Source organism: Giraffa tippelskirchi, chromosome 9, assembly GCF_054371585.1.
Source record: "Giraffa tippelskirchi isolate mGirTip1 chromosome 9, T2T-mGirTip1v1.2.pri, whole genome shotgun sequence".
NCBI classification, from domain to species: Eukaryota; Metazoa; Chordata; class Mammalia; order Artiodactyla; family Giraffidae; genus Giraffa; species Giraffa tippelskirchi.
Window position 1 is genome coordinate 94,031,075 of NC_137283.1, and position 22,799 is coordinate 94,053,873.

A 22,799-nucleotide genomic window follows, 5' to 3' on the forward strand; every position below is an offset into this window, starting at 1 on the left:
TGTTATATGATAATGTTTATACTGTTGCATTACATGCATTATTTATTTTTATCAACAAACTAATGCTCCAAAGTCAGCATGAACATCATAAGTTTACAGATGAGGAAACTAATGCTTACAGAGATTAAATAACTTACCCAGAGAAACATAGCAAGTAAAAGTGTCTGACTCCAAGGCCAGCATTCTTTCCATTGTGTTAAAACACTTCCTCATACTAAACAGCATTCTTGCTTTGATGATTGAAAATTAAAATGTCAAAGTCAAAGAAAGTCATGTGGTTAATCTAAGCAGTAAATTAGAATTCTATAACACTATTAATATAAGGTTAATTCTGAAAATCCCTTTCAAGATTTTACTCAGATAAATTAGGAAACCTCTTGTGTTTTCTAAAGAGATGATACTTTTTAGTCATTTAAGATAACCATTTTTGCCTTTTCTGATCATTAAAGGTAAATTAATTTATTTTTAGAGTAAGAAGAATGAGTCGAAGTAGGTAAACTCCAGGTAATAAAACAATGTAAAATGATCACTGAAAACAATGAAGAACACATGTAAATATCATATGGGGCCTCAGTTCAGTTCAGTTGCTCAGTCGTGTCTGACTCTTTGTGACCCCATGAACCGCAGCACGCCAGGCCTCCCTGTCCATCACCAACTCCCTGAGTCCACCTAAACCCATGTCCATCGAGTCGGCAATGCTATCCAGCCATCTCATCCTCTGTCGTCCCCTTCTCCTCCTGCCCTCAATCTTTCCCAGCATCAGGGTCTTTTCCAACGAGTCAACTCTTCGCATCAGGTGGCCAAAGTATTGGAGTTTCAGTTTCAACATCAGTCCTTCCAATGAACATCCAGGACTGATCTCCTTTAGGATGGACTGGTTGGATCTTCTTGGAGTCCAAGGGACTCTCAAGAGTCTTCTCTAACACCACAGTTCAAAAGCATCAATTCTTCAGTGCTCAGCTTTCTTTATAGTCCAACTCTCACATCCATACATGACCACTAGAAAAACCATAGCCTTGACTAGACGGACCTCTGTTGGCAAAGTAATATCTCTGCTTTTTAATATGCTGTCTAGGTTGGTCATAACTTTCCTTCCAAGGAGTAAGCGTCTTTTAATTTCATGGCTGCAGTCACCATCTGCAGTGATTTCGGGGCCTGTATGAATATAATTTTTTATATAATGAATGAAATAGGGAAGTAAAAATGACTTACTTTACCTCTTGCTTCTGCCACTATGTCAGAGGGTTTGAATATTTAATTCAGTTCTCTTCTACTAGATGTTATAAACAATTCTAAATTACTGAACTCTACCATTGTTATATTAAAAAAGAATCTCGTTGGTTTTTAATGTCAGTCTTAGATTATATTTATGAAATGAATAGCAGAAGACTAACTGTAAGAGATGCCTTGAAACTGGGATTAACTCAAAGGATGTCAGACACTAAAATGGCTCAAGGATCTTTGTGACCGATGCTGAACTATCCTATCTACAGATCTCTAATGAGGACAATTAGAAATGTATGGTTCTCCTAAGGTACCAGAATGATAAGGAATCAGGTATTTGGGGTCCATCCCAAGGATTCTGGCTTCCAACATCCCATAATAAACAACTAAGTTTCACTGAAGATCCTACTGCCAATCCTCACAGGCAACACAGACTTGGCAGCAAACTGTGAAAGGAGTTTTGTACCAAGCTCTCAAGTGAAGATAAATAACTTAAATTCAGATCCGCCTGCTTACTGTCTCTCACTGAAAACATGAAAATAACTACTGCCTTACTTTGGATTCCCTCATAGCTCAGTTGGTAAAGAATCTGCCTGCAATGCAGGAGACCCTGGTTTGATTCCTGGGTTGGGAAGATCCGCTGGAGAAGGGATAGGCTGCCCACTCCAGCATTCTTGGGCTTCCCTTGTGGCTCAACTGGTAAAGAATCTGCCCTCAATGCGGGAGACCTGGGTTCGATCCCTGGGTTGGGAAGATCCCCTAGAGAAGGGAAAGGCTACCCACTCCAGTATTCCGGCCTGGAGAATTCCAAGGACTAGAGTCCATGGGGTCACAATTAGCCAAGACAGATTTTTTTTTTTTCTTGAGGAGCGAAACAGGGATACATACACAAGCACTCTACCTTTGCTACAGAGGCAAAGACAGAGAAAAGCTGAGTGACCACAGCACAGATCACTGGAGAAGGGACAACAGACATTCACTTCTAGGAACACAACGGAGGGGCTCTCATGCTCCCAGAGCTCGTGTCCAGCTCTCCATGAGGCCCGCATGGTGGCAGCTGGGACTGCTTTCTTGCCCTTCCTATTTCCCTGCAGCTTTATATTAAAATACATTAAGTGATGGAGCTTAAGAGAGAGCATAGCCCTGCTTTTCGTAATTGGAAAAAGTCCAATGAACACAATCTATGGAAACCTTTACTAGATCAAATGCTACTTGCTTCAGGATGTCTCCCCTATTTCTCCCAACCAGTTTTGGTATCTTGTAGAACTGACATTAGACATGTAGCTGTCTAATCTCCCTAACAGGCTACAAGTTCACAGAGGGCAAAGGCTGGCTTCTCATTCATTCTGTATTTCCTGAGTTAAGTAACACAGAACTTCTGGCACATGGTAGGCACTTGAGTAAGTTCTTTGTAAAATGAATGATTTTTCACAGAGCAAGAATTGCACATTGGCTAACATCACATGAATTCCAAGAAAAACCAACATGTCTAATTTACAACCAGTGGCTGAGATGGTATTATTGCGTCTTAGATTACCAGATGATGTTTACTAAATATTATATCCACATGAAACATCATGATTAACGTGTAACTCTTCTACAACAGGCAAGGCTACGAGAGTTTCAAAAATAAAGTTATCAGAGATAGGAATCTTCATTAACTTGTTCCATAATCTATGAAAGATAAAAGAAACTTATATTACATTTTTTACTTTTGAATTTCCTTAGCTTTTCTAGAATCCTGGGCTACAATGACGCTCTGAGGACAAATTAAACCAACCTACCTGTTCTAAGCAAATTGTATTTTCTCTTAACAGTTCGTCATGCCAATAAAGAAATAACCCACAAAGTAAATACAAAATTAAAAACCAAAGAACATCCTAGAAAAGTTTTTTCTTCATGAAATACTATACAGTCCTATATACATAATTATTTTAAGTAAATCACAAAATCCTTACTTATCAAACTCAAAATATTAGACAACATCCATGTATAAATGTAGCATGGCCAATATGAATTGACTTGGTTTTCCAAGAAGAATTTGCTTTATTATTAACAGAACTTCAGACTAAGACAAATACTCAATAATGAAACACTCATCAATTCATTTTCCATTCAACAAATACTGAGCACCTTCAAATAACAGATACTGAGTGCACTAATTTTAGACATATCAGAAAGAATGGAACATTGTCCTCAAAAACATTACTGAATGCAGAAAAATATCAACTTGAAGAGCTATAAAACCATGTGATAACTACTGGAGTGGAAGCCTGGACAAGTGGGAGCCACGGGAAAACTGCCTCAAGGAAGGGCCAAAGGGTAGAAATCAGAAAGAATAAGGCCTTGAAAGGCCGAGTGGGGGTGTCACTGGGACAAGTTACGGGATCACGGTGCAGAAAGAGAGTGCAACCTGAGCTGCCATCGGGGCCTGAGCGAACACAGTGCACTGGGGAAATAGTAAGCGCTCAAGTGGAACCTGGAAAGAGGTATCACTTCATCTGGGTCAACCCTGAATCTCGCCAATGTGCCCAATAAACAGAGTCCAATCAGCTTTACATTACGGTTCCTATACTCCTGATGTGTTTTTCAAAGCACACTACGGTCCAGAAACTTCTCCTATGAACCATATACAACTTATGGCTGTCAGACTAGTGCGTCCGAAAGAAAATAATCCATATATATGTAAATAATTGAGACATCTCATAATTATAAACGTCACTTCAGTAGTGTCCGACTCTTGTGACGCCATGGACCACAGCCTGCCAGGCTCCTCTGTCCATGGGATTCTCCAGACAAGAATACTGGAGTGGGTTGCCATACCCTTCTCCAGGGGATCTCCCCAAGCCAGGGATTGAATTCACAACTCTTGAGTCTCCTGTATTTGCAGGCGTGTTCTTTACCACTAGTGAAAAAGTTCTATAACAACTTTAAGTGGTTTTCTTGAAGAGGAGGAGATTGTGAGGAAGTGCTGAGTATTATAGAGAAGAGAAAAGAAGTCTCCAACGCATGGCTTTAAATACTTCCAAGGAAGCACAATCTGCTCCCTTTTAAGATCAAGTCTAACAGCAGGAGTGGCAGTGGGGGAAGGGTCTCCACATGGGAAGATGACTTGACTTCTTGGTTTGATTTTTAATCCCTAAGATTTTACCTGCTAATTGGGATTCTCACCCTGAATGCAGTGCCAATAATACATAGCTCCATGAGGCACTGCTCCTTGAACATGGTCCAAACGTGGCCAAATGACCCTTGCCTTAATTTCTCAAGAGTATAGCTTAAACTGGGAAATCAAAGGGAAGCTTTCCTAAAGGTTGGGGACCAAACAAGGACAAAAATGCAGAATAACACATGACAAGATTTCCTAAATGGAGATAGTGTTTATTCATATAAATCACCTTACCCACCTTGCTCTTATTGGTTTCCACACTCCTTTTACATAAGCAATACACAAATTTATTGCACAATAGGTGGAGCTAATAATGGTAAAGAACCTGCCTACCAGTGCAGGCAGACTAACAGACTTGGGTTCGATCCCTGGGTTGGGAAGATTCCCTGGAGGGGGGGGATAGCAACCCACTCCAGTATCCTTGCCTGGAAAAATCCCACAGACAGAGAAGCCTGATGGGCTATGGCCCTAGGGTTGCAAAGAATCAGACACAACTGAAGTGACTTAGCATGCATGTATACACATTCACTTCAATACTAACTTCTGTTTTTAACTGAGAGGCAAGATTTTCTAGGACAGTATATTGGAACGGGGGAATAGGGATTCTGTCCTTTGAAGAGAGTCCTTCCTCCTTCCTTTGAGAATCACTGTTCTATACTAATCCATCTTGCCTGGAAACATCTGTAAGTATTTACAGACTCTTCCTCTAAACCTAGAAAGCAAGACCCAGTGGAGTATCTGAGTCTATGAGGACCCACCTCTTCATAGATGAATATGAAGTCCTGGAAGATTCTGCTCCGATTTGTATAAACCCAAACTCCCTACCCATGGCAGGATGACATCACCCTACTTGGAAGACAACACAAAAGACTAACCTCTCACAGAGATACCAGAGGAAGAAGCAAGAGGGCCATCTAAGTACAGCGTGTACATGAGAAAATGGGAATATTCTCTGTGACCAACAGGTGAAGCAGGAGAAAGCGATCTCAGCCTGAAGGTAACAATGAAGCTTTCAAAAGGGAAGGGAATGATTCTGCAAGTAGCAGGTTCCCTGACAATGGTTTGCCTGGCGGCTCAGACAGTAAAGCCTCTGCCTGCAGGGCTCGATCCCTGGGTCCGGAAGATCCCTTGGAGAAGGAAATGGCAACCCGCTCCAGCACTTGTGCCTGGAAAATCCCATGGACCAAGGAGCCTGGTAGGTTACAGTCCATGGGGTCACAAAGACTCGGACACAAGTGAGCGACTTCACTTTCTTTTCCTGACAATGGAAGCCTTCAGTGTCTGAATGGTCACTTGGTAGGCATTTTGTAGAGAGGATTTATGCACATGTAGACTAATGCATGGGATTCCATTACAACAAAGGCCCCCCGTCTCTGGGATCTATTGTCTGATGATCTGAGGTGGAGCTGCACAGCGTGGCTCAGGTGGTAAAGAATTACCTGCCATGCAGGCGAACTGGGTTCGATCCCTGGATTGGGAAGATCCCATGGAGAAGGGAATAGCCACCCACTCCAGTATTCTTGCCTGGAGAATTCCATGGACAGAGGAGACTCGTGGGCTACAGTCCATGGTGGGCTACAGTCCATGGGGTCACAAAGAGTCAGACGTGACTGAGCGACTAACACTTTTACACTTTCACACACACAGGGTAATGCATGGGGTTCCCTTACAGCAAAGGCCCCCAGCCTCTGGGATCTAAATCCTGATGACTTGAGGTGGAGCTGCACATAAATGTAATGCCCTTGAAACATCCCCAAACCATCCACCTCCCCCTGGTCCATGGAAAAACTGTCTTCCACGAAACCAGTCCCTGGTGCCAAAAAAGTTGGGGACCACTGCCTTACAGTTCTGAGAGGGTAAATATGGCAAGGTAGGAATACACAATAAAGTAGGTGAGAAATGCGCAGTCCTAACATCTTACAGAACATTTTACAATGAACACCAGACTTGGCTTACTTTTACCCACTATCCAGCAGGTCATCACAAAGAAATGATTCTTCACTTGCCTCTCGTGCTAAAGATCCAAGGGGTGATATCATAAAGTGAAAAAAACAAACAGTTCTCTATCCTATGGCAGGTCAATTCACAGGAGCCATGAGGCTCTAATATTACAATTAGTGTAGTTTTTTTTCGTTCTTAAGGCTAAAATTTCAAATGAGTTTCAATATTTGGCTTTTGTTGTTAGAAGTTTCACGCACAAGGAAAGGCTCTATAAAATATTATGGCTAATTTATGCATCAAGAAAGGAAACAAAGAACAATTTCGGCAAAACACCTCATTAGAAACTAGAGGGACAAATGCATTCTAATAAAATTATTAGGCCTTGCATCATAATTGAGCATGATACTGTTTTTTCAGTGGACACATATATAACACTCTCTGTTTAAGATGGCTTTCCTGTTTTAAAAAATTTTGTTTAGTTGATTTACAATATTGTATTAATTTCAGGTGTACAGCAAAGTGACTCAGTTATACATATATATCTGTTCTTCTTAAGGGGTTTCCCAGGCAGTGCTAGTGGTAAAGAACCCGCCTGCCAATGTAGGAGACATAGGAGAGACGGGTTTGATCCCTGGGTCGGGAAGATCCCCTGGAGGAGGGCACAGCAACCCACTCCAGTATTCATGCCTGGAGAATCCCATGGATGGAGGAGCCTTGTGAGCTACTGTCCACTGGGTTGCAAAGACTCGGACACGACTGAAGTGACTGAGCACACACATGCATTCTTCTTCAGATTCTTTTTCCATTTAGGTTATTACAGAATATTGAGTAGAGTTCCCTGTGCTATACAGTAGGTCGTTGTTGATTATCTATTTTATATATAGTAGTGTGTCTATGTTAATCCCTCCTCACAAGATGGCTTCTTCAAACCAGAATCAAGGACGCCATCTTTATCTCCCTCACAAATCCATGCTAGCAGCAATCATTTAAGAAACTACACTTGTTTTCTCTCAGCTCCTGACATTCATGATGCATTACTGCCAAGAGAATTCAGTGTGTGTCATGAGCTAAACTGATCTTGCCAGGCTGATGCACAATCTGACTCTCAATTTGTAAACACTGTCAACTTAAAGTGATGGTGTCAAGGGGAAATTGCGGAGCAGAGCAGCACGTTAACTACACTTCCATGGGAAAGCTTCAAACATTTTCATAGATGGGAAAAAAGTTCTCAAATAGTCTTTACTAGAAGGGAGCTTAAGCACATTTTATTGACTTTTTAATCTGTATATATAAATGAAAATATGACTGAAGAGGTGCAGGTGGATTTGAACAAAGGACTGGCAGGTTCCTAGAAGCAGAAGTAGTAGAGAGTCATTGCCACTCCTAGGGCCAAAGAGACAAGGGAAGAATTTTCTGGAGCCCAGTGAGCATTAGAAACAGTGGGGGGGCTGTAGGGGAGGACCACCTAGAGGGAAGCCACAGCCATGGAGGGACACAGCTACTGCTAGAGCTTTGCACTGAAGTAGGAAGGAAACGGGCCTTCCCTGGTGGCTCAGTTGGTAAAGAATCCACCTACAATGCAGGAGACTTGTCTGCATTGCAGGAGACCCAGGTTCGATCCCTGGGTTGGGAAGATCCCCTGGAGAAGGAAATGGCAACCCACTCCCAGTATTCCTGCCTGGAGAATCCCATGGACAGAACAATGCATGCACTATGCTCTCTTTCTACTCTCCCCTTCCCTGCCAATGCCAACCCTTGGCTGAACCCAAACAGAAATTGAGATGCTAAGGAAGCGTGGAGAAGCAGTCCAAAAGATGCCAGACAGGTATCTTTCTGGAGTATAGGACAGGTCATTGGGGACTGAATAACAGACACAGGAAGCAAGTAAGTTGGGTAGTACCAGAATTCCAGCCTTTCACTTAAGCCTATTTTAAAGTCCACCAGTTAGGAACAACAAACCCATTGATTTGATTACATTCTTAAAGACCTTAGAAAAGTTATCTTTCACATGAAAAAATAATGTATTTGTGCAGTTTTATAAGCTGTGACTTCTAACCAAAAGATTTATGGTTACAAGAGGGAAAGTAATGCATAAGACATAAGGTAGGAACACAGAGGGAGTTTCCCCAGGATGTTTTTATTGGCTTTTTTCACCTTATGATGAGTCAAAGCACCATTCTGTGAACTATCAAGGTTCAGCTTAATATTTGTGGGAAGAAGAGTGGGGATGATTGTGAGTTTTGCCTCAAGGAAACCATAAAAAGGATTATTTCCAACATGTTCCCTTGTTGATTTATGCATGTTCTTAAACTTACTCCAAATAATGTGAAAAGGGGGATCATTTCTTGGTCTACATTTGGAAATAAGAAGGAAACCCAGAATTGCCCGTACCTCAGTAAAACTCCTAAGAGTAAAATAAGTATATTTAAATTATTTGCAATCCTTTACTCTTTCCCAGGAGAAACTAACTTTTCCTACCTCCCAAACATATAGTTTTGAATTCTGTGAATTCAGTGACCTCCTCCTCTTCCCAAATATTAATTATTTCCATCAGATCACTCCTAACATTAGATCCAAGCCTCCTGGACATCTCTTTGATGCTCCAAAGGTTCTTTAAACTCAAAGAACTTCAAGTCTGTTTCATCCCCTTTTTACTCTGACCATCCATCAGTCACCCCATCTTTTATTCTACCTCTATTGTTTTTGACTCCTCCATCCCCTCCCTAATAACTCAGGGTTGACTTTTCCTAATAATGATAATAAGCATACTAATTTCTAGCATGTGTTGAGCACTTAGGATATATCAGACATGGTGCTATGCACTTTATATGTGCGATCTTATTTAATCCTTATTATACTCTTATGACAGGTTTTATTTCTACCACCAGTAAAAGATGCAGAAGCTGTACTTAGGGTTACAGAGATAGCATATGGCAGGCTGAGAATTTAAATCTGGTTTGAAGCCTGTGCTCTGACCCACCTTTTCCAGCATAGCAAATTCAACATTTCAAAGTTTAGCTTAATGCATTTGCCCTTTAATGAAGCTTTCCCAACCTCTCCTGCCCTTTCCTCTCCTATGTGCTCAGCATTTTCCACCCACATTTATTACAGTACACATTATTATTTATGCACTGACCCATTGATTAGTTCCCTCATGAAATGCAATCAGACAGAGTGCTTGACACAGGTTATCAGCAGTAAGCAAGTCTGGACCTGGTCTCCTAGAGACCAGTGGGAGAGACTTTAAGCAAATAACCACACAAATACACCGTAAAATCCCAGATGATAATTGCTATGGAGAAAACCTTCAGAGGCTGGTGATGTGCCCGTCTCCGTGCGTCACCTGAGCACCATTACAGCCCAGCCATTTTTATTTTCTCCAAGCTAACTAGTTCTCTGCATTAACATGCATTTGGAGCTGCATTAATGAATTATAGAAACTGTTTAGGTTAGAAATTAGATTTCTAAATGGCAAGTGAAATCAATCTCATAGAAATGGAATGGTAAAACTTCTTGGCCTCATGAGTTTCAGGGGTGAGAAGACAAATGTTAGGAATGAGAAAGACTGGATTTGTCCACAGGCAAGGTTGTCTCAACCTAAGTTTCTCAATTCAGGAATGTGCTTGTTCTATTTCATATAATAAGAATTTTGTGGTGTTCAGAACATAATGAAAAGCTCTATTTACTGAACTTTTGCCAAAAGATGTTGAGTGAGGGTCTGGAAAGATAAGCTGGCCCTAAGAGCTCTTGTTCCTGCTTGTTGATATAGTTTGTTTATCCTTTTCTCCATCTGCAGAGTACAAAAAACTTACAAAAACCTATTTAAATGGAATATTCAAATATGATATAACATGTGTGATATACTCGGAGAAGGCAATGGCAACCCACTCCAGTGTTCTTGCCTGGAGAATCCCAGGGACGGGGGCGCCTGGTGGGCTGCTGTCTATAGGGTTGCACAGAGTCAGACACGACTGAAGCGACTTAGCAGCAGTAGCAGCAGTGTGATATACTAAAAGTATATGAGCGCATATGCAATTGTGTCTGACTCTTTGTGACCCCACAGACTATAGCCCGCCAGGCTCGTCTATCCATGGAATTTTCCAGGCAAGAATGCTGGAGTGGGTTGCCATTTCCTACTCCAAGTGATCTTCCCGACCCAGGGATCAAATCTATCTCCTGCAATGGCAGGCAGATTCTTTACCACTGAGCCACCTGGGAATCCACTAAAAGTATTTCCTGGTGTAAAATAGCTGTAATATTTTGAAGCAATTTTAACCCTGGATGTTAAATGCCTCTGAACTGACAGCAGAAACCATAATAAATCTTCAAAGAATGACATCTTGGATCAGGATATTATTAATATGACTTGACTCAGAAAGAATATTGAAATATATATTCTAAGGGTTTCATCAATATATACAAAACACAATATAGACTCTAAGGAATATTATGAAGAGATTTTACATTGCTCAGACATGTTAGATATGAGCAGTAAACTTTTCTCTGTTTCTGTTGCCTTATGACTCAATTTATTGCATTCAGGTACTTGAATTCACTACTCTTAAAATTATGACAAACTACATCAATTTGGATTCTGTTATTGGGAAAACTGAATTTTAAAAAATACAGTCAACCTAACAAATAACCATTGGTTAATCCCAAAGAATGACACTATTAATCTCAGTTTAGGGTGCCATACTGTAATCATGAATGCCACAGTTCCTTTGCTAGAGTATCCATGTCTGTGTTCCCTTTACTCATAAGATCCAGACAGGTATGGGCAAGTAAATCAGATAGTTAATGCTAATGTGAGAACTTGGAGTTTCATGATGAAAATGCTAGGTGAACACTGTGGGTGGTGGTGGTTTAGTCACTAAGTCGTGTCTGACTCTTGAGACCTCATGGACTGTAGCCCCCCAGCCTCTTCTATCCATGGGATTTCCCAGGCAAGAATTCTGCAGTGGGTTGCCATTTCCTTCTCCATATAAAACATTGTACTAAGTAGTAAGAAAATCACTGCTTCAGATATTATTTGAATTATCCCTAGAACTCTGTAGAGTACAGAACAGGGGGATTATTTACCCTTTCTGTTATCGATCATCTCTTCTATAAGAGTAATTAAGAAAAACAATAATAACCATTCCCCAAATCTGCACTAGCTTTATTTTTCTTGAGTTGCTTAATAAAATAAATATCAAAATATATAAAATATAAAAAAATTTAAAAAGTTTCACGTTGAGATTTTCATCTCTCACCTATCACCAAGACTTTAAACTGCTTCCTGATCAACATTTAGTTTGTATTTATTTCTGCTTCATTTATTGCCAAGGTTCCCAGTTCTGCTGCCTATTAGAGCCTCTTGGTGAGGTTCAAACATTTGGAAGGTAGTTGTTAGGGAGGGTTTAGGGGCTGAGCAACTGGTGTGCCTGAAAGCTCCCCAGGAGATTCTAATGTACAGTCAGGGCAGTGAAGCAAGGGTTTGCTCCCACTGTTGTTGCTGTGTTTCCCTGCCTTCAGTCCTGCCTTCTGACATCTTCCGTATCCTGCCAGAATGATCTTTCTGTAACGCCAGCAGACTTAAATTCAAGCCTGAGCACAGGGTGAAAGACTCAACATGATCTGCTCTTAAATACCTGACCTGCTGCCTGCTCTTAAAGTTATTCTCTTTCCACTAGTTCTACCAAGCACTTACTTTCAGCATGCCCGCCTCAGCCTCTGGGCCTGGCACTTACTCCTCCCTTGCTCTGAAATGCTTTCCCCTATTTATCTTCCTGGAGAACTGTATCTTCTCCAGGAAGCCTTTCCTGACACGCCAGACCCCCTCCTCTGTCAGTGTTCTTAAAGCACAACTCTACTGGGTTTCACATTTTTGTTTTATGACTACTCATATATTTTTTTAAGCTTTCATTGGAGGAGAGTTGCGTTAGTTTCTACAGTACAGCAAAGTGAATCAGCTATACACATACATACATTCCCTCCTTTTTTGGATTTCCTTCCCACTTAGGTCATCACAGAGCACTGAATAAACTTCCCTGTGCTACACAGTAGGTTCTCATTAGTTACCTATTTCATACATAGTGTCAGTAGTGTATATATGCTAATCCCAATCTCGCAATGCATCCCACCCCTGCCTTTCCCCCTTATGACTACTCACACTGCACTATCATTTTAGAACATATGACTCTCTCACCTTCATTAGACATCTTTTGAGCAAGGACTATGTCACGTTTGCCACTGAATCCCCCAAACTTAACACACTGCCCAGCATATACTGGCATTTTGTATTTGCTGAACAAATGAATAAATAGCATATTACACTATTTTACTTATTATAGATAGATTCACATTGGGTCCACGGAAAAAAATCTCAGATAGTAAAGAATCTACCTGCAATGCGGGAGACCTCGGTTTGATCCCTGGGTTGGGAAGATCCCCTGGAGAAAGGAATGGCAACCTACCCCAGTAGTCTTGCCTGGAAAATTCCATGGATAGAGGAGCCTGGTGGGCTCCAGTCCATGGAGTCATAAAGAGTCGGACATGACCGAGCAACTAACACACATTTATTTAATATTTAGTAACAGCAGTGATAATTACTTTAAAAATTAGTCTTTTAATTTGGCTATGAGTGAACTTTAAACAGGTTAAAGCCAAAGGAGAACTTTAATTAAATCCTCAAGAGTACTCTCCTATTAGCAGCATCCCCAAACCATACCTTTTCAGAATTACAGCCATTGTATACTCACGCTGGACTCTGATAAGGGAAGGAAGCCCACTTAACGCCTACCACAAGTTGGCCTAACTTGGCTTCTCTCATTATGTGACATCTAACCCACAACTCTGGTGAACATGCTTACTTTGTATTTGCTTTCTGATCTGGAAGGGGTGGGAATATGTCCTTTTCTCTTGAAGGTTGTAAAGTGCTTGCACTGAGGACATGGCTTAGTGCTGGCATCAATACGGCCAAGTTCCAAGAAGTACTTGTATTTGATGGAGTCTTCATGTGTCAGGTTATAGACAACCATTGTTTCTTCCAGGAATTCAAAGCACTCAGTGATAGGGCATTTGATTTCCACTTGGCCAAGCTGTACCTGTGTGAAAGAACAAATGGGAGAGAAAAAAAAAAGCACTGGTTATTACATTTCTCTTCTTTTTCTTTTTTCACATGATAATGCTTATTTCATAATTATAGCAAAGGATTATCTGTCATTTTTTCATCATTCTGTAACATAATAAATGATAATCACTTTGGTACCTGTGTCAGGTGATACCAAATAATTACTATATAATGTTTCCAAAATGATTGATAGGGTATTTAAGTATTCTCTATCATTAAATATAATGATTATCAAATATGAGAACTGGAATGGGCCTAAATCACAGGCTCACCTGGGAAGCAAATTATCATTCAACCCTCTGCAGCCTGCAGGATGAGACAGCATTCAGACAATGAGCCAAATAAAAGAACAGCTTGGATGAAAAGGTGTTTCAGATTTTTCAACCTTACTACAAAGTTCCTGCCAGGCTCCTCTGTCCATAGGATTTCCCAGGCAAGAATCCTGGAGTGGGTTGCCATTTCCTTCTCCAAGGATATTGATTCCAGACTCAGGGATCAAACCCAGGTCTCCTGCATTACAGGCAGATTGTTCATCATCTGAACCACCAGGGAAGCTCAAATTTTTCTTACCATAACCTTACTCGGCATTAGACTTAGGGCACATTTAACTTTAAGAAGACCAAAAAAAATAGGCTTTTACTTATATATGCAACATCCAGCAGTCTAAAAATTATTGCTAAAAAGAAAAAACCCTTTCCCCTGACTTTCTCAGGTAAAGAACATATAACTGTTCCCATGTCATCAGAATCATAGGAACAAGTAAGAAAATTATACCAATCATAAAACTGTAAAAAAATCCCTCTGAGATCTGGCTGCTTCTGAAGTAATTTATAAAATGAACTCCTTCAAAGAACTACAGAGTTAGATTACGAGAGAGGAGAGGGAATGTACTGGAATGATACATTTACTATTTATTTGTTAGAGAACTCAAGAAATGGCTAGCATTAAAAATTACAATATAAGATTTAAGTACAAAGTGTGGACACAATTAAGTTTCAAAGGATTCAAAAAAATAAACTACTTTTTAAGGATGACTTGGGCTTGTTTTCCATAAATAGTGACAAAAACCCTTTACATTCCTGGCATCACAGTCTCTTTTTGCCCATCTTAGGGTATCAAAGGGAGGTAGTGAAAGCTCTAAATGGAAAACAACCCCAAACCATTTCTTTCTCATTTGGTGAACTTAACATTTTGAGAAGGTGAAACACATTGACCTTAATAAGAAAAGCCCACTATGCATATGGAGAGAGGAATGCGAAAAAGTCACCTGATCTGGGGAAAGAAAACATCTATAATGAGCAATTAACAAAGACCCTAAGTTCATAGTAACTTTGAACTTTTGCTGTTTATCTTGAGGAAAGGTAGGTAAAAAGCTACAGTCTATAGGATGCCTGACAACGACATATTTAATACTAACTTTGGATAAGCCACCTTATTAGTACTGACCTGTTGAAATGTAAGTTTCCATATCATCTTATGCTACTATTGTACAAAGATGGTCCAGAGATGCTTTTCAAGTATTAGCCCAAAGCAATTTTTTCTATTCTTTTGATGAGTCTGCTTATAGTTACAATCAGATCTAATTATTATACTTGTTAGTTATTACAACCCAAATTATGTTTTATATTATTTTCAGTTATAGCTGAAGTCAGAGGCTGTGCAGATAAACTGGGAACCGAACAAGAGGGCAGAGTGTGAAGCCACCTTAGGAGTCTGAAGTAGACACCTATGAAAATTGAAAACTTCTGTTTTCTGCATGTGAAAAGACAATCTCTTTTCATTCCACACCGAAGAGTTCACTGGTACATCTCAAGTGACTCCTGCTTACTGGGGAGCCGCGTACTTGCGGGAGTAAGAGCTGGATTATTTTACTTCCGGGTCAATGTTTAACCTCCCCTCCCTTGCCTCTAAGTTTATTTAAGTAAATAAATAGTGACAATGGAAGTAGTAATTTCACAGCCACCCAGGTAGTCAGGTCTTAAAGAAATGGAATATAGTACAGGAACCAGACAATCCAAGCAGCTCAAGGGAGTGGGTCATCTTGTTCCTCTGTCAGCAGTAGGTGTTGGTATCACACTGGGACACCTACCGTCTGATGTCCAAACAAAGCCTTGTCTTCTTCATGCTTCTCAAATATCTGCCTGCAAGTCTATTCCATTCCCAAAGAACAGTTTCCTTTTCCTTCACACCCTCTGCATTTTGCCTACTTCATATCTTCTCTTTTCTCAGAAAGCTCCAAAATCTCTACCCTGCTACACTGAGCCAAATGATCTCATATTTTATTAAACAGAAGCAATATGATAATGTCCCATTACCCTCCCACTACCAACTCTCCAATGCCTGTCCCCATCTTTTCTGTCTTCCCTCCTTTTTTCTGTATTCTTCCCTTTTTATTAGCTTTTATGTTTTTCTTTCTTTTAATTTTTATTTTATATTGGCATATAGTTGATTTGGGCTTCCCAGGTGGCACAGTGGTAAAGAAACCGCCTGCTAATGCAGGAGACGCAAGAGATGCAGGTTTGATCCTGAGTTGGGAAGGTCCCCTGGAGTAGGAAATGGCAACCCACTTCAGTATTCTTGCCTGGAAAATTTCATGGACAGAGGAGCCTGGTGGACTACAGTCCATGGAGTCACAGAGAGACACGACTGAGCATGCACGCAAGAAGAATAGTTGATTTACAGTGTGGTGTTAGTTTCAGGAGTAGAGCAAAATAATTTAGTTACACATGTACATATATATATTCTTTTCCAGATCATTTTCCTATGTAGGTTATTACAGAGTATTGAGTAGAATCTACTGTGTTATACAGTAGGCCCTTGTTGATTATTTATTTTATATATAGTAGTGTGTATATGTTAATCCCAACCTCCCATTTTATTTGTCTTCCCTCCTTTTATAGCACAGGGCCTGAATCTACTTCCAGATTGAACGAGGCTCTCAAAGTGTCTGTTGAGAATTCAAGTTTCCTGGCCCACTTGGAGCCTATAAAATTTGAATTATTGCTGGTAAGATAATAATTGGCAGTTTGGAACAATTATTGCTGGTAAGCTAATAACTGGCAGCTGGAACAATTACTCATGCAAGCATTATTCATACTTCTTCATACTAACATCCCCTTTTTCATAATAAAACACTACTCATGACCTAGGCAATCTCTGGCCTGTACATGTCTATTTTTTCAGAATTATTTCCTCAGAAGATCACTAAAAAATAATAATCATGATTGAGTAAAGTACATTTATTTATTCAACAAGGTACATAATTCATCAATTCAAAGATGCATTTTTTCAACATTTTAATATTTCAAAAGTCAAGACTATCTTACAATGATAGTATTTAGCATTGTGCCATAGTTTAATTAGTATCATTTTAATTTTCTTAGAGACACATAATATAATACTGCATCCTGCAACTGATCACATCTTAGATTTCAACTAAACGTGGTTTTTACAGGTTTGGCTTGTTACGATGGTTTCTGGGGAAATAAGAAGACAGAGAAAGAGACACGGGGCTTCCACTGGAGGAAACAAATGATAAACAAGTAAATGAATCAGGTAGACTGGAATCCGTCTACCTATGAAGGAACTACACATCAAGGAAGATATCTCCGAAGAGGTGACAGCTAAGAACAGGGCTGGTCATGTGGAGAACTTGCAGGAGGGACTGAATGGCTGAGGAAACAAGGACCATGGCTCCAGGGCAGAAAGTGCATTCGTGCCCGTTGTGCAGTGAACAGAACTAGGCCACTGAAACATGTATGTACCAAGTGAGCCAGAAATGCAAGCCTTGCTGCTGGGACGGGAAGTGTGGATCCTATTCTAAGTTCACTATGAATCGCTGACTGGTTTTGTGAGAGTGACAAACCCTGACTTACACTTAACAAAGAAATCATCCTGGCTCTTCCCAGAGAATACACTGGACCAGAGTGGGGAAAAGTAGGTCTCTGGATGGTACCTGTTTCTTTCTACCAGTGGCACTTGACTACTGCAGTTATCCAGGCAGCAAGAGGTAGGCAGACAGGAGATGCATTTCGGAAATGGAACCAATGGGGTCTGGTGATGAACCAGATATGGAGGATGAAGTAAAGGCAGGAGTCAAGAATTCCAGGTTTTTGGCTTGAAATAACCTAATGATTGGTGGGTGCTATTAATACTCACTGAGAATTTCTAATAAAACATAGTTTACATGGATATGTGATAGTTGCTGGAAATGACTCACTGCAAATTTAGTAAAGATCATTAATTCATCCATAAGACATATATTAAATTCCTATAATATTACAGGTAAAGGATATAAAAATCTAGGATATAAAGTAGCTTAAACCATGAATCCTGCCCTCATGGAACTTGCTGCTGCTGCTGCTGCTGCTGCTAAGTCACTTCAGTCGTGTCCGACTCTGTGCGACCCCATAGACGGCAGCCCACCAGGCTCCTTGTCTCTGGGATTCTCCAGGCAAGAATATTGGAGTGGGTTGCCATTTCCTTCTCCAGGGCATGAAAGTGAAAAGTGAAAGTGAAGTCGCTCAGTCGTGTCTGACTCTTCTCGACCCCATGGGCTGCAGCCTACCAGGCTCCTCCGTCCATGGGGTTTCGCAGGCAAGAGTACTGGAGTGGGGTGCCATTGCCTTCTCCGATGGAACTTGAGAATACAGTAATTAAATTTGTGTTGATAACCTCTTCTAGCAATTTGGAATTTAGTGGTATTAATTCATTTAATATTCTATCCCAAAATTTAAAAATTATTAGGAACACATATACATATGCACAAGTCATCAGATTGGTATTATGAACCCTTAAGTACCCATGCTTCAGCTTGGTCAATTTTATTTTTTCTCTGCCCTGACCTACTACAGTCTTCCCATATTATTTAGTCCAAATACCAGACATCATGTCATTTTACTCATAAATATTTCAGTATGAGTCTAAAGAAAATAAGAAATCTTTAAAAAATATATAATCACTATACCAAATATTTTTTTAAATGACAATAATTCTTTAATATCAATTTAGTTTCAGTAATGTCATCTAACTTCTATTTATAGGATTTTTTGTACTTAATATAATTAAAACAAAAGGCCTAAATTTCTGTTGTGTTCAATGCTAATACTACTATTTATATCACTGAAAAATATGCTCTCCAAATATGAACAAAAGCATGTCCATTCTTGACAAAATTATTTAATTCTACAACAGTCTCCAAGGGCGTTAGTAAGAGACACAGTTACCCACTTAATGTTCAAGCTGGATGGCTAATCTGCCACTGGGGAGAACTCAAAAGTAATTCAATGACACAGGTGAGGGAGACAACTGGAAAAGTGACATATTTATTAATTAACTCTTCCAAAGAAAAAGACAAAGAAAATACAAGCCTTGGACTTCAAGGCTCAGTTTATCAAATGCATGGTTTACATGTTTTGATCTTGGTTTTGGTTGGTCCTGATAGCATACAGCATGCTTTATACTATCGTCTTTTGTTCACTTAAGACCAAGTGATTTTAGATTTCCTCTATCATTAAAAAGAAGCACATTAATATGGCAGAGGAGAAGAGAATACAACAACGAAAGCAATAACAACAGTCATGAAAGGTATGCAACAGCTTCTCTATGCCAGGCATTGTTAGAAGCACTTTCTGTGCACTGGGCTTCTCTGCTGGCTCAGCTGGTAAAGAATCCGCCTGCAATGTGGGAGACCTGGGTTTGATCCCTGGGTTGGGAAGATCCTCTGGAGAAGGGAAAGGCTATCCATTCCAGTATGCTGGCTTGGAGAATTCTACAGTCCATGGGGTCGCAAAGAGTCAGCCATGACTGAGTGACTTTCACTTTCACTTTCTGTGCATTAATTCCTTTATGGAACCCCATAAAGGCAGATTCATTTTTAGGTTCATGGATTTCTCCATCATTTTATCATTAATGAGGGGAAGGTGGCTGCTTTACTGATAAATATGCTCTTTTGTTTGCTCAACAGATATTACAGATCATTGTGCTAGATGCCTTTGATAAAAATCACACTTAGACACATTAAGTAAAAGTGCCAAGTACCAAATACCAAGAAAGTAACTTAAAAAGCAACAAAGAAAAAGATATTCCCACACAGAAAACTTCAGCCCCAGGTGACTTGCTGGTAAATTCTACTAAGAACTTAAGGATGAAATAACACTGACACTACCCAACTACTCTTAGTGAACAATGATAAAAAAAAGGGGGAGGGATCACTACTCAGGTTGTTTTATCAGGCCAGCATACTCATGATAGCAAAATCTGATAAGGATATTGCAACCAAGAAAAACTACTGACTGATCTCTTTGTAAACATAGATACAAAAATTCTAAACAAAACATTAACAAGCTAATCCAGATAATGCATGAAAAAGATAATACAATCAAAGCGGGTTTATTCCAAGAATGCAAAAATGACAACATTCAAAAACCCATTGCCATTAACTCACACATTAATAAAGTAAAGGATAAACATCATATGATTTTCTCAATAGAAAGAGGAAAGGTTATTTGATAAATTCAACATTCAGCTATGCTAAAATCTTAGCAAACTAGGAAGAGATGAAAACTTCCTTAATCTAATAAAGAGTATATAAGAAAACCTATAGTAAACATAACACTCCATGTGAAATACTGGAAGTGTTTTCTTAAGACTGGAAATGGAGTGAATATACACTGCCACCATTACTAAACATTTACTACAGCTAGCCAATGCAAGAAGAGAAAAAGAAAACTGAAAATAAAATAGTAAGAAATAAAGATAAAAAAATCCCCCATTTCTTCCAGATTGAATAACTGCAGGTGGGTTCTTTACCACTGTGCCACCTGGGAAGCCCTCTGGTCCTTTACAAGTTGCTAGATCTTTCCCTTGCCCAGCATCTGTAAAAACTGGAATTTACCAATTGCATTTGGTGGTTTAGAGAACTTCATGAGTTAATTTTTGGGGCTTCCCAGGTAGCGCCAGTGATAAAGAACCCGCCTGCCAATGCAGGTAGACGTAAAAGACACAAGTTTGAACCTTAGATTGGGAAGATCCCCTGGGGGAAGGCACGGCAACCCTAATGTTCTTGTCGGGAGAATCCTCATGGACAGAGGAGACTGGTGGGCTACAGTCCATAGGGTTGCAAAGAGTCAGGCACAACTGGATCAGTCAATCTAGTACCAAAGATTAATAATCAGTATTATTCTAGTGGGAGAGGGAAGGCTTAAATTTTGTTTTACTCTGAGGTTTAATTTCAATTAAAAGAGGCAAGTGAAAATTTCAGAAACAACTTTAAACTTTAAGAAAGAACTTACAGAGCTCACAAGAGATCTTTTATAACTTCTTTCCCCTCCTCTTCATTGGTATCTTTTCCCCGACTTTCAAAATATGCTTAAATATCCTAAAAATGTTAAAAGCAAACAAAACCAAAAGCTGGTGGTTTAGTTATGGAAAACTATTTTACCCTTCTACAAATTCGTTTAACAAGTCTGAAAAGTGAAATAAGAAAGTAAAATTTTGCAAATAGAGGTGACTTTGAGGATTTATGCATATTAGTGCCCAACTAGAGCCACTAGCTCAAGTAAGGGCATATTTAAGGTAAAAGGTTCAAGGAAAGGCTTTTTAGGTGGTGCACATGGTAAAGAATCTGCCTGCCAATGCAGGGACACAAGAAATGCGGATTTGATCCCTGGGTTGGGAAGATCCCCTGGAGAAGGAAATGGCAACGCACTCCAGTATTCTCACCTAGGAAATCCCATGCACAAAGAAGCCTGGCAGGCTACAGTCCATGGAGACACAGAATCAGACACGACTGAGCACACACACAGACGTTCAAGGAAAATTATTGCAGAACAGACATGGCAGCTCAGAAGGGCAAGGTAGTAGCTCCCCAATTTTCTTCCCGCACACACCAAAGTAACTTTCATTCTCTCTCGGAAAATGTGTTCACCTAGGTGTGTGCAGGAAGAAAACTAGGAAATCTATCTATTTCCTAGATTTTTACCTTTGCTGCAACCGAGTATTCTCTTATGAGAATATTCTTGTCGAGAAATAATATTCTCTCTGTGGTTTTTATCTCTTTTCTCATCTTGTCTCTTTCTCATTTTCATTACTTTTACTTTGGTCCCTAAATCAGGCTCTCAAAATGACATTTTATTTTGTTTCTTAAAATTTTTAGCTTTGGGCTTGCTTGTCCTTTACAATGCTTTTTTTTTCCCTTTTAGTTTTCCTTTCTTTTGATTTTTACATTTAGTATTATGCTCCTCCTGGCTTTTATTTCATTTTGTTATTTTTTTCCTAGCTTCTTCTGATCACTTTGTTTTCTGCTTTTACTCTTTAGTAATGAATAGTTTTTGCTACATTCCAAAAATTCTGGTATGAAATGTTCTCTCTTCATTATTTTCTAGGCAGTTTATAGTCTGTTTTTACTTCCTCTTTAAGTGTTTTTTAATTTCTATGTAGTTTTTTCAGTAACTTTTTCTAAATTCATTTTCAACTCTACTTGATTATGAAAAAAGTAAACTATAAAAATTTAAATTTGGAATATTAATGTTTTTCTAGCCAATTAATAATCTTTTAAAATGTGTTTTAGACATTAAAATATTTAATCAAGAAAAGTAGAATTCTATATAGATTTCTATTAAACCACAGCTTTGATGGTTTAAGTCAACCTCTCTATGGGCTCGTTATTTATCTCCTCAATCTGATTCTAAAAGAGGAATATTGAAATTGCTTACTATATTTTTTTCAAATTATCTTTGCACTTCCAGGTTTTATATTTGACTGCAATGTTGTGTGGTCATACAGACTTGTGACATATCTTCATAAATAATCTTCTCTGTATTTAATGTTTTTACATTTAAATTCTCCCTCTACCTCATCAGAAATTAATACTATCCCTTCCTCCCTCTTTTGTGATTTTCCTCCTGTGGTGCTGCTCTTTTCTTCTCACCTCAACTTCATTTTAAGTCACTTTATTGTAAATGATTCTATAGATTAATTCAATACTCAAGTATTTATTCTGTGCCTACCATGAACAAGGCAGTCTACTAGCTATTGGGGGGAATTTAAAGCTGAATAAAACTATCTTCAAGTAATTCTCAGTTTATTAGGGGAGACAACATTGGCATAAATAACCATGGTTCAGGCAAAGAAGCACAAAGGAGAAATGGTTTTGACTGCTCATGGAAAGGAAGGCATTTTAGTTAAATCATGAAGAATGGAAAGGATCACAATGAGTAGTTTTGACTATGCCTTATTTCTTAAATTGAAAAATAATATGAAATACATATCTGATACTAGGTAAGAAAACAGAATAAACATTGAATTTATATATTATAAAAATGTAAAAGTATATGTGAAAAAATATAAACTGAG

General features: G+C 39.3%; 1 protein-coding gene across 2 annotated transcripts in view; it reads right to left on the reverse strand.

The window, feature by feature from the left end:
• The window catches only part of RNF217 (ring finger protein 217), a 125,643-nt gene that overhangs the window by 36,386 nt on the left and 66,458 nt on the right, over positions 1–22,799 (reverse strand). For both annotated transcript variants that reach the window (XM_081526136.1, XM_081526135.1), the window contains exon 2: positions 13,186–13,419. In XM_081526136.1, coding sequence (XP_081382262.1) covers positions 13,186–13,419 — 234 coding nt within the window. The remainder of the gene's footprint in view (positions 1–13,185; positions 13,420–22,799) is intronic.